General features: G+C 40.9%; 1 protein-coding gene across 4 annotated transcripts in view; it reads left to right on the plus strand.

Moving 5' to 3' along the window:
• The window catches only part of dlc1 (DLC1 Rho GTPase activating protein), an 83,637-nt gene that overhangs the window by 17,700 nt on the left and 50,391 nt on the right, over positions 1-15,546 (plus strand). For all 4 annotated transcript variants that reach the window (XR_006924885.1, XM_046843364.1, XM_046843366.1 and 1 more), the window contains one exon: positions 3,708-3,741. Coding sequence is in view for 3 of the 4 variants with exons in the window: in XM_046843364.1 (XP_046699320.1) it covers positions 3,708-3,741 (34 nt within the window). In the remaining variant the exon portion in view is untranslated. The remainder of the gene's footprint in view (positions 1-3,707; positions 3,742-15,546) is intronic.

The following is a 15,546-nucleotide window of genomic DNA, read 5'->3' on the forward strand; positions in this document are numbered from 1 at the left end:
CATTCCTGTCTCTGATGTCTGGATAAAAAAACGACTTGTCTTGAAAATGATCTGTCTGGCGCTATGCTAGCAGGCATCCACGCAATAACACGAGCACAGAAGACGATGTATGCAAACTCCACAGCGTGTACGCACAGGGTGTGAGATCCGATCTGCGAGCGAACACCATGTTCACACACACACACACATACTTGCACACACACACTTGCACACACACTAGAACTCCAGATCTGCACCCTCGGCACAAACACCAGTGCTGGATTTATTGCTGAATAATGACTCAAGCAACATGAGCTAACTGTCGTAGAAGCAGCAAGCATGGAACCCTGCTGCCCAAGTGAAATAAATCAGAATAGCACACACACACACACACAGCATGAAAATGAACAGTTTCAATGAATAAGACTAGTGATTGTTTCTGACTTGGTAAGTTGCATGATATTGTTCGTTGTCATTTAATCCCAGAAGCTCAATTTGTTTCCAAAAGAAGGAAACGCAATAGCTGTTAGCTTGGTGCAACAAATGTAGACACCCCCCCAACACCACCTTACCCCAGATCTCTGCATTCCTCTAAGTGAAAGCCATGTGGACGCCAGCTGTTTTATTTTTTTAGTCTGCTGAGATAAACCTGCTTCACAGCCTCAGATAACAAAACCAGATTTCATGAGATCGACACACTCCAGCAAACTACAGATCTACAGGCTGCTCCTCCAAACTTCATGAGGTCCAAAATAAAGTCCATACGAGGAGATATCCAAAAGTTTCGAGACTAATGGTGCTTACTGGTGCTATTCTGACCACAGGGGTATTAGAACAAAGAGCAAACGTGAAATTCTGTGTGAAACTGGGACAATCTGCCTCGGAGACGTTTGACATGATGTAGGTTTGACATGCGGCGATGCTGCGACGAGTTCTCTGAGGTGTTTTGAGCGGCACGTGCTTCAAGTGAGGAAGAACTTCACTGGAAGACGACGAGAGATCAGGAAGACCTTCAACAAGCTCATTGCAGAGATCCAGCGTGATTCGCAAAAGCTGCTTCGAAAAGAAGACTTCCAAGACACGTTCCAGAAGAACGCTGAGAGTGATGTATTGCTGTGCAGGGGAACTATTAAAGGTCATAGTGTGGAAATGTACAAAAATAAAGTACTTCCCAGTAAACAGAGCCAGTGTACAAGGGCTACAGGGGTTACAAGCTCTTGGGCCCAATTTGTGTTCTCCAAGTACCTATTTCAGACTTGCTTTCTTGAGATTTGGCCGTCACGAAGTCAACGAGCTCTTGTTTTCACCCCATTGCCTATAAGTGACTTACTCAACCTTCTTGAGATCTGGTCCATATTTTAAAACATCTGCAAGTTTCTATTTCAGCTATACCAGGATCTACCAGCTTCTGGAACTTACCTGTGGTCCATTCTAGTCTAACACCATTATCTCTCACATCACCATTAGGCTTGTTGCACTTGTCATGGACTAGACCACCCAGAGACAAGAAGCAAATATCCACTTCAGCCATAAAACCAGTTTGTTGTGAGGAAACCGGTCACTTCATGCTAGGAATTATGGGAGTCACATATTTCAGGTGTTAAAGTCACCTAATGCAAGTTGTCGCGGCGTCAGGGGTTACAGGGGTCAAGCCATGGAGACAGCAAGTTATTGCTCTGAGTTACTTATTTAGCATTTTGTGTGTGTGTGTGTGTGTGTGTGTGTGTGTATGTGTGTGTGGAGAATAATGACAGTGTGTAGAGTGGACTTTCCAATACGAACAAGCTTAAGTGACTGACACTTGTTTGTTCAGTTAACACAATGAGTAAACAAAGCAGAAGAATAAACAAAACCAACCTTTAAGAGGCATGGACTTCAAATCCACACCATCTCCTGTCCCAATCTGTCTGATAACCTGTTTGGAGATATTAGCACACTGGTGAGGCAAGTAGTGTTAGTGCCTCATGGCTCCAGGGTCCATCCTGAGCTCCAATATTTGGTTGTTCCACATGGCTTCCTTCAGGTACTGAGGTTCCAACTAATTCTGGAAATTTTCTCGACTCGGCACATTCCATGAGAACTAACAGGAATTAATGAGTATAAACTGGGATTTATACATAATTGCAGGTTTGCCAATAATAATAGGGAACTTAAATGTAGTAGAAAAAAATCTTGAATAATAAACTTTGGTTAAAACAACCGGATTGAATGTAATTTCAGTTGAATTTCTACCTACACTTACTTCAGGACCACTGAGGCCACGCCCCCTACATGAACTGTACAGTCCTCCATAACATCCTGCACATCAAAACATTTCCATTTTGCCAACTATTCATGTAAATAACAAATATTACATATATTTATGTTAGAGACCATGGCATTGAGTAAAAGACAGCAGGTGGAGCTGGAGGTAGCAGAGCTGAAGATGTTGAGATGTTCGTTGGGAGTGACGACGATGGACAGGATTAGAAATGAGTTTATTAATGAGTTTTTAGACAGTGCATGTAGGACGTTTTGGAGACAAGGTGAGGGAGGTGAGATTGAGATGGTTTGGACATGTGCAGAAGAGGGACATGGGGTATATCAGTAGGAGAATGCTGAGGATGGAGACACCAGGAAGGAGGAAAAGAGGAAGATCAAGGAGGAGGTTTCTGGATGTGGTGAGGGAAGACATGCAGGTAGTTGGTTTGAAAGAGGCAGATGTAGAAGACAGGGGGGTATGGAGACGGATGATCTGCTGTGGAGACTCCTAATGGGAGAAGCTGAAAGAAGAAGAAGAAGACATACATTTATGTTTAAAATTTCTTTTTGTTGTGAGCAATCTACTGTGCAACACAGTTATACCATAGTAAAAACAAATTTAGCAAGATAAAACAAAAAATATATTTAAAAACCCACAAACAATCCCCTTTAGTCAAAAATGAACACTAGTAATGTATCCAAACATTTGATCAGTACTGTTTATATTAGGTTATAGTTTGTTTTAGCAAGAATGCTGATTGAGGAGTATTTATTCAAGTTCTACTTACAATTATATCAAAGTAAATATAATTTTTAAATATAAAATGTATCCAACTTTCCAAAATTGCCCAGTTGAAGTTCCATAGAAAGTTTTTGGAACGTTTCAGGACATTTTCCTCCCCTTTGCAACACGTCCAACACTCCAGCTATCAAAGGTGCAGAATAAACAAACTTTCTTTAGAAATTTCACAATTCCATTAGCTAAAGGCTAATGTAGCTAATGATAATGTACACGTTTAGCACTGCGTAAACTAAATCTCGATTGTTGCACAGCCTAACCGATAAACCTTTTATGTTGTTAGAATGTCATGAAGTCAAATGCTGAAATTTCTTCATTAATTTCAACTTATTTTGTAGAAATGTTTGCAGTTAGCCAGGTTAACAGTGTGCTAACCATCCATTAGCACATTTCAATAGCCTTGTGGCTTCAGTCGCAAATGGGCTTCAGTGAGACGCGCTGAAATTCAGAATGGAATTTAAGTGCTCTCACTCAGACTGACCTTTCACCTTAGAGCTCCTGCTATGCCTGGTGACCTTTCACCTTTATAAATCTACAGGTCAGCTCCAGACGCTTATACTGCACTGAGGCGTCTCGGCCTCTGCTGGCGTGTGTCGCTTTTAAACCATCGAGCAATCGTTTTGCAACAAAAGTTGAGAGTTGCATAATAGTTTTTTGCTAATAATTTTTTTTGTTTGTTGTTTTTCAGACATCTGCTGCGTTATCGGAAAAAGACCGAGCAGGTAGGGGCTAAGAATCTTATTTGGGTTTATGATCACTTGCATCATTGCTTTGTCTTTTTGTGGATATACAGCTGTGAAGCCATGCAGCCCACAGTCCAGAATGTCCTACGTCAGCTTTTTACACTTTTACAAGCTGATGTACTGGGCATTGAGGTCTTCATGCTATTAAACACAGCTTTCTTGTGGTCTAACTACTGTAGTTCCTATTCCAACACTGATGTCTACAGGTTTCTCCCTACCAGACTTTCTAAAAATGTAGCTCTCTTGCTACAAGAAAAAGTTGATGATCAAACGCCCACACAACAAATGTCTTTCTATATTTATGATCCATTTGTCATAAAAAAAAGAATGAAAGATTCCAAAAAAGACCAAAGACATCAGCTTGGGTTCCAGAGCATCTGAGCAGGACCATTAATGTGTTCTTTATGTTCAACATAAGTGTTTTCACTATCAAGATCCCAAAACAACTTCAAGAACTCCATTCGTTTGCTTAGCATCAGAGCTACGATTCGAAGTTAGCTAACAACTAGTGACTGCTTTACATCTACAAATTTAGCTACAAAGTCTGCCAGATACACGTCTAAATATTCCCACAATCACCTCGGTCAGCTTTGTGGAGTTGTTCAGCGTCTCCAACAGACTTTTCTTGGATGTGGTTTTTGACACAATGTTATCTTTAAATGCAGACGTCACGGAGCTGCAAACAGTCGTAAAGGAAGTTACACAGATAGGGTGTGTGTCAAATGTAAAAAAGTTTACGTATGCGTATTGTGATTTGTTGCCACCAATCAAATTCCACTTCAAACTAACTTTTAAACTTTTGTTTGTGACAATGTTTAAATCTGAGTGACGCATCAGACCGAGGTTCAAATCATGCAGTGTGATGACCCCCATGGCTCTTGTGACTCTGTGTGTGTGTGTGTGTGTGTGTGTGTGTGTGTGTGTGTGTGTGTGTGTGAGATGCAATCCAGATCCGACGACAGCACAATGTCCCCCCTGTTCATGGCCCACCGAAGCTTCCCTTTTATCAGTTTGAGAAACAGGGGCGCCCCATCATGCAACAAAGCGAGCACATTCATGCTACATGTTTTGCATGGTTATTTGACCGTGTATTAAAAATAAATGTGTTGGAAAGGATGTGAAGGCCAAGTGTGATAAATCACAAGGAAAGTTCTTGGGTCTTAACATCTAGGCATGAAGTGAATATGTTTGCCCACATGCCTATTTTAAGGGATCCGGGGTACATTTACAAAACAGCAAACAGAACAAAAGTTCAGACTCTGCCTGGTTCTGGCTTAAGGAATTTTAGCTTTGTGAAGGCAAGGAACAGTGTTTTTGTGGATTTTTTTTTGTCATGGTGTGTTGCTGTTGTTAAGGACAGGGTGGACAGTCTGGTTAAAATGAGAGTACAATTGTTTCTGGTTTAGACTGTTAAGTTATTAATTAATTGCAATTTTTAGTTCGGCAGTGGGGTCTATGAGATACATCACATAAATTCTATCGAGCAGTTAAATCAAAGGTTTTCGAACCTTCAGCCACCAGAAACCTCTCAGAAACAGGTTTGGTTCCTTGGTGGTCTAGCATCTAAGGTTTCTATGTTCTTACTGCTATGACCTAAGTTTAATTCCCTTCCGGGAACCAACACAACCTCAAGGGGTTCCATAAGCCAATACACTCTCAGTGCCATAAAATGGGAGGATGGTATCAGGAAGGAGATCCAACATAAAACTTGTGTGGGTAATGTGGACTTATAAGTTGCTGTAGTGGCCTTTAATGAGAGTGTTGATCCTAGGAACACTCATTCACATAAATTTGGGAGTTTCATCCCACCAATTCACGTACATGGATTTGGGAGGTAGAAGGAAACTGGAAAACCCTGAGAAAACCCACATGCTCCATATAAAGGATTGATCAAAGGCCCTGAAATTGTGAAAAGTCCCCTGACTATGCTCCCCTTTTCAAGAACCACTGCAATGGTTGTTGGTCTGTCGCTCTGTCCCGACACCCTTATAAATTGTTTAGAACCTCTGAAGGGCATAGTGATTAACAAACCAAAAAACTCTTGTGGAATCTTTGTTTTATCATTCCTGTAAAAAAAAATGAAAGCTTGAATGCAAAATACCCCTAAACACCAAGTGTGTTTGATTCCAGTTACTTTCACTCTTCTTTTATTTATTGCACCCCCACTTTCTGTTCCTCCTGCACCCACTTGTTACAGGCAGGAAATTCCACTGTGCACTCTTTGGATGGTAAGAGAGGAAAGAAGAAAAGTTAGATTGAAGACTGCAACTGCCCTTGGAATGAAAGAAAGGAAGTAAAAGCCATGCTTGGAGGGTAGCAGCAGCGGTAGCACTGCCTTTTCACAGACCTTCGGTTTATATTGGACTGTTCTCTTCTGATTCAAAACCATATTCTCCTCATGAGTCTATTGCTGAAGGGTACCCAACCAGGACAGAGTAAGTTCCATTGAAGTTCCAGTTACATTTCTGATGGACAAGTCATGGTCCAGACCACCACCATGTGTTCAGCAGGTAATCAGTTTCCCCCTGATACCTGGGACAGTTCTTGACCCAACCCAATCACGTTTTTAAATTCACAAGACAAGCACCAGAACTGTTCCGGCATCAGTCTGAAAACCTCATATGTTTACCTGTGGTGCTCTTTTGTACCTGCAATAATCTTGGGATAGACCCCTCACATGCTTTTCTTTTTCTGAATCCCAAAGTGCTTTGATGTGTCAGTTCCTTCTGAGCATTCCTACCCCCATTACCCCCACTCCTCTAACCACCGAGTGGAACCAAGGAAAGAACAAAGGGTCCATTACTTACTCCTATAGCAATGTTCTTAGATGCAGGTCCAGTATAGAAAGGCCTGGTTGATTAGGATCGGTTTTTGAAGGGCTCTTGATTAGACAGAAAATTCTAAGAGAAGGTCTAATCAGAATGAGAATGAAAAAAAGTATGGAAAAACCATGATGGAATTTTTTTTTCAACTACTGAAACTACTAACTCTGTGTAGAACTTCAAATGCTAGTAGGATGATGAGGCAACATTTGGGGGTGGTTGGTAAATGGTTAAGGTATTGGACTGGCTTGAAAGGTCAAAAGTTCAAATCCCAGCACCACTAAGCTGCAATTGCTGGGCCTTTAACCCTTAACTGCTCAGTTGTCAGACGCTTTGGATAAGGGCGTCTGCCAAATGCTGTAAATGTAAACATTTGCAAAGGTGATGGATTTAATTTTAAGGGCATCTGACAGGGATGGTTCTTTGGTCTAGGGCAGGAGGGGTCCAATCTTTACCACAAAGGGCCAGTGTGGGTGCAGGTTTTCATTCCAACCAAGCAAGTCTGCATCAAATTCTACCTGTTTAAATTCAATGACTATCAGGAGTGGTCCTTGCTTTAAAAAAGATTGGACACCCCTAGACTCTAGGGTACCTCAAAAGCCTGAGGACAGTTTACAAGACAAGCACTTCTGTTACTGTAGATACTTCTGTTGTTGTAGAAATGCTTGAACGAATTTCAGTACCAAACAAGCTGTCTGCTTTAGAGTCAGTGACTTCAGCTTGATGAGTTTAGCAGCTGGTTTAATTCGTTTTCTTTATACTCCCATGTGTTCCAATGCATGGGAGTCATATACCATGCAATATTTAACTATTCAGGTCTATCGGTTAAGGCACCAGTAACATCACTGTCTATTTCTGACCCCCACCAGCCTCTGCACAAGGCACCAGGAATAACAATATATACTAAGCATACCGGTACTGGGTGGAGGCTGACTAACAATGGCCTTGGCCTGCTCTTTAAATAGCCTAAAGTGCAACTGTGTAATAAAAAATAACATCTACACAGTAGTCAGCATCCATCTCTGGATAGCAATGGCCCTGTCCGAACTTTCACCCCAAGTGCTCATTATTTAAGAAGTGGAAACTTGTGGAGTGTAACGCATGTTTACACCACACACAATCTATGGACGGAAAGGTGGAGAAGGTAAAAGGGGAAGTATTTTATCACTCTTGAATGGCTTCGGTGTCCAGGAACAATCCTCCTGTTGTGGAGATCGGAGAAAGCAAATCCATCTTGAACTGTTTTCTAGATCTTCTGAAAATATTCCGCTGCTAACAGTAGTGTGTAAAGTCCAAATCCATCCTCAAAGCTCCCAGGTTGCATCGTAATCTCATGGTTTCCAAGCAGTGGTGAACGAAGTACACAAACCATGCAGTTGAAATATTATTCCAGTAACAGTAAAAGTGCTCCAAAACTATTTGCCTTCAAATGTACTTAAATATCCAAAGTAGTGATTTATTATAACTATAATGTTGCTATTATCATTTTAATCACAAGATTCTTTACTTAATCACCTCAGTTGATGTGAAAAGACTCGAATGTGACTCTCAGCACACTGATCTATTAATAGAATGATAGTAATAACTTAAACACTGATTGATTTCTATTACAATCATCATGAACCCAAAACCTTTTCAACTCGGAAAAAAAAAATCACCACTTCCTGTCAACACCATTGTTTTTACGACGTAATATTAAAAGGAGAAAATTCTGACTGAATTCCGAAAATATCGAGGGAGTGAACGAATGAATGAACGATGGATGGAATGAATTAATTTATGAATAAATAAAGCGAATGGAGAAATAAATAAATAATGTATGCATTTAAAAAACACACAAGATAAAAGTATGTTGAAATAATTAGATCAGTTAAGTAGAACATATATTTAGAAAATATATGAGGGTTTGAACAAACATTTATTCAAATTTTATTTAATCGATTTCTTAATTTAATTAATATTAAAGTGTATTGCATGGATTTGATTGATTTTATTTCATTTTAATACATTTTATTTTTTATTTAACCCATGCCATTTAAAATTGTTTTCAAAATTGTTCAACCGAACTGCGAAGTAAAAACCAAGGTACGGAGCGAACCGTGAATTTTGTTTACCGCTGCACCCGTATTATTTTATATGTGTTTGGCATAAGGTGGATTCAGAGGCTGGCAGAAAAACAACTGTCTGAAAGCAAGTGTGATTCTGCTCAGTATTTCTGGAAAAACGTGTGTTTCCTGGAGCTGCGGTGTTTTGTTTTTCCCCCTGTTTCAGGGAAACTTGTTCGGCCCCACCATGGACCTGTGGGGAACTCCACTAGTCACCTACTTAACCCAACTCTTGAAATGTTCATTTTGTTTTGACAATGAGGATACGACGGGAAGTACATGACCTTTTCCATGTAATGTATTTCCTCGGGACGATAAACTATTCAGAAATAATCGCGCCCACATGCTCTTCCTGCTGTTATCACCACTTAAACTTGCCACCCACACACACACGCTAACCCATCCATTTAGCCCAGGCTCGATGATTCATTGAATCTGTTCTACCCTTATTTATGTCTTTCTGCTATCATCTGTCTTGCTGCTATCTCAGCTTTCAAGAATTGCAACGTGGTTTATCGAAAAAAATATTTGAGCGATCTAAAAAAAAAGCAACATGTAGAGGATTTTTTAAAACAAAATTCTCCTCCTCCTAAAAAGTATTTTTTCATCTTCAATTTGTGGCTTAACGAACCATCTGAGGACCTTCTCCGCCCCAATCCTGGCATGAAGGACATGTTCACTTCTCAATTAGGGTCGATTTCTCACTGAACGTCTTTATCAGCCACGTTCTGGATGCTAGTCGCACTTACGCTTAAGTCAGCTTACACACATTTAGCACAAATATACACACACACACACACACACACACTATTCCGTGCACTGATTTTCCCTGGGTTCCAGTTCCTGTACACCATGTCCTCATCTTTATCGCGTGTTTCCCTCTCGTATCACGCTAAATAACACACACTCTGCTCGGGGTTGAACCGGGTGAAGGACGCCGAAAAAACCTTTTCCTCCACCTCGGCTTTTTATAGCCGGACTACTTTTTTTAGCTTGGGTTTGTCACAACTGTGTGTGTTAGTGTGTGTGTGAGTGTGTTTTAGTGCTCTTCCGACAAACATGGTAGAACCGGAGACGTAGAGACGTGTGTGTAGCCGTGAGTCAACTGGTGGTGATTTTTCCTCGAAGTCTATTGAGCTTCCTGTGTGTGTGTGTGTGTGTGTGTGTGTGTGTGTGTGTGTGTGTGTGTGTGTGTGTGTGTGTGTGTGTGTGTGTGTGTGTGGGTTCTGATGCTCCTTCTATACATTGTTCAGTCCGTATTTTCTTTTCCCTGTGTTTTTTTTCCTTTAAAGATTTTGAATGAATTTCTGACTTTTGTGATTTACGTTACGATTCAAGAGAAATTAAGAGGCATAATGATGGAGAGAGAGGAGAGAGGAGGAGATGTAGAGAATCTGGGTGGCTTAAAGACAATAATAAGAGGAGAGAATGATAGAGGCCTTGAAGACAACTATAAAGCGAAAGTGCAAGAGACAGAGGGAGAGAGTATGAGAGAGGGAGTAAGAAAAAAGAGAGAGAGTGCAATGGAGAAAAAGTGAGAAAGATTATAAGAAAGAGAGAGTTAAAGATAGATGTGGAGAGAAAGAAAGAGGGAGAGAGACAGAGAGGGGGGGGGAATTTACTTAGACATAGAGAAATTGAGAGACAGGAAGAAAATGAGACAGATGGAGAGATTAGGAAATGTTTAGAGAGAAATGGGGGTTGTAAAACAGAAAGAAAGACTGAGAGACACAGAGAGAAATTAGGAGAGGGAAAGTGCAAGTGTAAGTTTCTATCTCTCTCTCTGTGTCTCTCAATCTTTCTCTTTTTCTAAATCTCTCACTCTGGGAGAGAGATACAGTACATCATCACTGTAATGTAGCTTTTACCGCAGAGGCTGTTGGGCCTGAGAGTGCTTTCCTTTTCCTCTCTCTCTCTCTCTCTCTCTCTCTCTCTCTCTCACACACACACACACACACACACACACACACACACACACACAGGCTGCTGCTGCTGCTGCAGTAACTGAGGCCGTGGTGCTGATGCTCGCCGCATTACAGAGCTCAATAAGAGGACAGAGGAACGAAGGAACGTGAAGGACAAGGAGCTCGAAAACCCAGTGAAACGTTCCAGAAGATCAGAAGAAGAATGGCGCGGCCCATGAGGTGGAGGCTTCTGCAGCGCTCACTTGCTCAGCACCTTCGCTCATCCACATGCCGAGCCATGGGCCTCTTCAGCGCACACACACTCTCACACACACACAGCCTCCAAACCATGGGTGAGTCTCTCAGTGTGTTTATGTGGCCTATGGAGTGAATCGTGTGTGTAATTGGGACATGCCCACAGTGCACTAGTGATGTTTATGTGATCTGTATAATGAATAAGGTGTGGTTTGGGACACACCCACAGCGCACTAGTGATGATGTTAGTCACCTATATAGGTAGTGAATAAGGTGTGGTTTTGGACACACCCACAGTGCACTAGTGAAGATGTTTTTGTGACCTATATAGTGAATAATGTGTAGTTTGGGACACGCCCACAGTGCACTAGTGATTGTTCATGTGACCTATAGAGATAGTAAATAAGGTGTGGTTTGGGACACACACCCATACTGCAGTAGTGATGATGTTATGTCACCTACATAGATAGTGAATAAGGTGTGGTTTGGGACACAACCACAGTGCACTAGTGGGGTTTTTGTGACCTGTATACTGAATAAGGTGTGGTTTGGGACACGCCCACAGTGCACTAGTGATTGTACATGTGGCCCACAGTGCACTAATGATGTTTGTGACCTGTATAGTGAATAAGGTGTGTTTTAGGACACGCCCACAGTGCACTAATGATGTTTTTGTGACCTATATATATATATATATATATATATATATATATATATATATATATATATATATATATATATATATATATATATATATAGGTGGGGAATAAGTTGTGGTTTGGTACATGACTGTACTGTGCACTAGTGATGTTTATTTTGATAGATAGTGAATAAGGCCACTAGATAGATAGTGACACACCCACAAACAGAGAGAGAGAGAGAGAGAGAGAGAGAAGATGAGTCAATGTATGCAGATGGATAGAGGAAATAAAGTACTGCATTATCACTGCAAAGTGTGTGTGTGTGTGTGTGTGTGTGTGTGTGTGTGTGTGTGTGTGTGAGTGTGTGTGTGTGTGTGTATGTGTGTGAGTGTAGATTGAAATTTTATAAAGCACAAACACACACAGAGCTATCTATGAATATGCACAAATATGCAAATTAGAGATGTCTCTATTTATGGTCATCAGGAAGTATGAGGACATGGAACATGGAAGTCTGTTTAAGTCCAGAGAAGTAAAAGAGAGTATTAGGAAGTCTATGGAAGTATTAAATAGTATGAGGATGTTTTTCGAAGTTTTTACATATAAGGGTGTTTCAAGACGTTTATGGAATTATAAGAGAGTATGAGGAAGTCTATGGTAATATTAGGAAGTCTATGGAAGTATTAGGAAATCTTTGGAAGTATTTTAAAGTCTATGGTAGTATTAGGGAGTCTATGATAGTATTAGGAAATCTATGGTAGTTTTAGAAAGTCTTTGGAAGTATTAGGAAATCTGTGGAAGTATTAGGGAGTCTATGGTAGTATTAGGAAGTCTATGGTAGTATTATTTAGTCTATGGAAGTATTAGGAAGTCTATGGTAGTATTAGGAAGTCTATGATAGTATTGGGAAATCTATGGTAGTTTTAGAAAGTCTTTGGAAGTATTAGGAAGTCTATGGTAGTATTAGGACATCTTTGGTAGTATTATAAAGTCTATGGTAGTATTAAGAAGTCTATGGAAGTATTATGAAATCTGTGGAAGTATTAGGGAGTCTATGGTAGTATTAGTCAGTCTATGGAAGTATTAGGAAGTATTAGGAAGTCTTTGGAAGTATTAGGAAATCTGTGGAAGTATTAGGAAGTCTATGGTAGTATTAGGGAGTCTATGGTCGTACAGTGGAACCCACTTATCTCGACCTCGGTTAACTCGATAACCCTATTAAGTCGACGTTTTTTAAGTGAAACCGCCAAATTCTCTCGGGGGTGGGGGGTGGGGGGGGGGGGGGGGGTTAGGTTTGCCATTTTACGTCAGTTATCTCGATCAGCACTGTGCAGCCGCAGAAGAACTCGTGAAAGTGGCGGAAAAATCAAGTCTTACAGCTGCTACAGGTGTTGTATTGTATACTGGTGAATCTCTGCTGTTAGTTAGTGCACATATGCCTTTTGTTGTTAAATGTTATGCGATGAACGGGAGGCGAAAGCCGCGCTTGGTAGGAGCGGCAAAAAGCATAGAATGAACACCGGCAGGATCGGGAGGAATCCGCGATGCGCTTTGGGAAGAAAAGCACAGCCGTTGAGAGAGTGCCGGTGGGAAGACACGTACCGGAATACGCATGAGCGATAACAACGACCGCCGTGAACCAACATATACCAACAATAACGAACAGTGAGAGTGTGGAAGTTTAAATAGGAGCTGGTGATGATGATAAACGAGCACCATATGTGCGCGATTGAAGCCGGGAGCTTCAGAGAAAGCGGCCGAGAAAGCACCTGACACGGTGAAGGGGGCCGAAGGGGGCGTGGCAGGTGGATTCCTGACAGTTAACAAACATGTACTGTATGTATTTTTATAGCATGCCTTCATCAAACAAATCGCGGCAACGCTGTTGTGTAAAAAACCCTCCAAAAACACGTGCCTGCACATTCTCATTTATTAACGCACATCATGTACATAAAGAAACTTCAAGCACGTTAATATATTGCCGCCATTTTGATTTTTGTTTATCTCGATCATCGGTTATCTCAATGCTTTTTGTGACCCCCTAGGACATCAACATAACCGGGTTCCACTGTATTATGAAGTCTATGGTAGTATTAGGGAGTCTATGGAAGTATAAAATAATATAAAGATGTCTATGAAGGTATAAAATAGTATGAGAAGGTTTATGGAAGTATATGGTGATAATATCTAATCGTGTTATAGTTTAATACCATCACTAGACTTTCCTAACAGGACTAACAGAAAATCGCAAGGAGATGTTTATTTAACATTTCTGGAAGGAGTCTCCATAATCAGACTCCTGCTGGTCACATCACACAGCATGATAGAGTTTGATATTTTTGTCGTTATTTCTGCTGCCTGTATAAAAGCTGCTGAATGGAGTATTGTATGCTCTCCTGAGACCTGGCGTCAGTATAAAGAGACAGAGTGTACTGAGAGCGTGAGCGTGTTTACGGTCGGCTCCACGGTGAGTCGGGTGTGTGCTCAGACACGCCACTCCCTTCAGCCTTGTCTACACGCTCTTATAACACCGATGGCCTTGATGCCTACGAACAAAAGCATCAACGCCATATAAACACACTCCAGCTGGATTTGGCATGTGGAAAAACAAGCGGATGAACATGGAGGAAGGAAGGAAGAGATGGAATGGCAGAGAGAGAGAGAGAGAGAGAGAAAGAGGGAGAGAGAGAGAGAAAGATATAAATTTGAGGACAATGAATGAATGAATGCTTTCCATATGCTTACATTAACTTCCCAATGATTCAATACATATCCTTATATTTCTATTCACCTCCAAATATTTCCATATACTTTTATATACTTATATTCTCCTTGTGCTTCCATAGACTTCCTCATACTCTCTTATACTTCCATAGAGTTCCATTGACTTCATAATACTCTTTTAAACTTTCATATGTCATCATACTTTATTATACATCCATGGACGTTCTCATACTTCCATGTACTTCCATAGAATCCCTCGTACTCCCTTATAATTCCATAGACTTCCTCAAACTCCCTTATACTTCCATAGACTTCCTCAAACTTCCTTATACTTCCATAGACTTCCTCCTAAGCTCTTATTTTTCTGTAGACTTCCTCCTACAGTTTTAGACTTCCATAAACTTCCTCATACTCTCTTGTACTTCCAGATACTTGCTCAAACTTCCTTATACCTCCATAGACTTCCTCATACTCCATTACACTTCCATACACTTCCTCATACTTATAAACATCTTGATACTCCCTTATCCGTAAAAACTTCCAAAGACATCCTCATGCATAATTTTATAGAGACTTCCTCACACTTTTTTACTTCCCTATTCTTCTTTATATGTCCACACACTTCTCCACACATCTTTAAAGCTAAATGTGAAAGCCCCTGATCATGTTTATTACAGATCACTACACCGTTTCCTTCAGATAAATCCATCTGTAGCGCGAGGAAGCCTGCCTCAGCTAGCATTGCTTTACTTTATTTTAGAATCCTTCATCCTTGAAAACATTTAGCATGTCAGAGTTAGTGATTAGCATGTCAGAGTTAGTGATTAGCATGTCAGAGTTAGCACCTCTGTCCAGACAAAGGAACAAAAAAACAGCTTTTATGGGTCAGAGTCTCGTTGCAGTCGGAGACCTTGATGGCAACTCGGCCCATTTGTCCCGATGAAGGGCCTCGGCGTGACTAGCAATGCTAGCGCTAACTTGCTAATGAGGTTATGTAACCTGATAAGACCTTAGAGCTAAAGCGGGAAATCTTATAGAATAGGGATTTCTGTGGATTTAATAAATAATTGGTGGATTCATTTCTGGAAAGACTCCTGATGAAGACGGAACCAGCGTGACGCCGTTCCTGAAGAACGGCCCGATCATTCGGGAGCAGCCTTGCATCTAAAGTCCTTTGTGTGTGGTGTGTCTGTGGACGCTTGAGTGTGTTTAATACCTTCCTGCAGATTTTTTCCTGCTTCATGGCTTTTTGTCTGAGGTGTAAAAGGATTAGCGGCGGGGCGTCTCGTCAGCGTGTCTGGGGGAAACGAGTCTTCAGAGTTTTGATATGAAA

Source organism: Silurus meridionalis, chromosome 28 (assembly GCF_014805685.1).
Source record: "Silurus meridionalis isolate SWU-2019-XX chromosome 28, ASM1480568v1, whole genome shotgun sequence".
NCBI lineage: Eukaryota > Metazoa > Chordata > Actinopteri > Siluriformes > Siluridae > Silurus > Silurus meridionalis.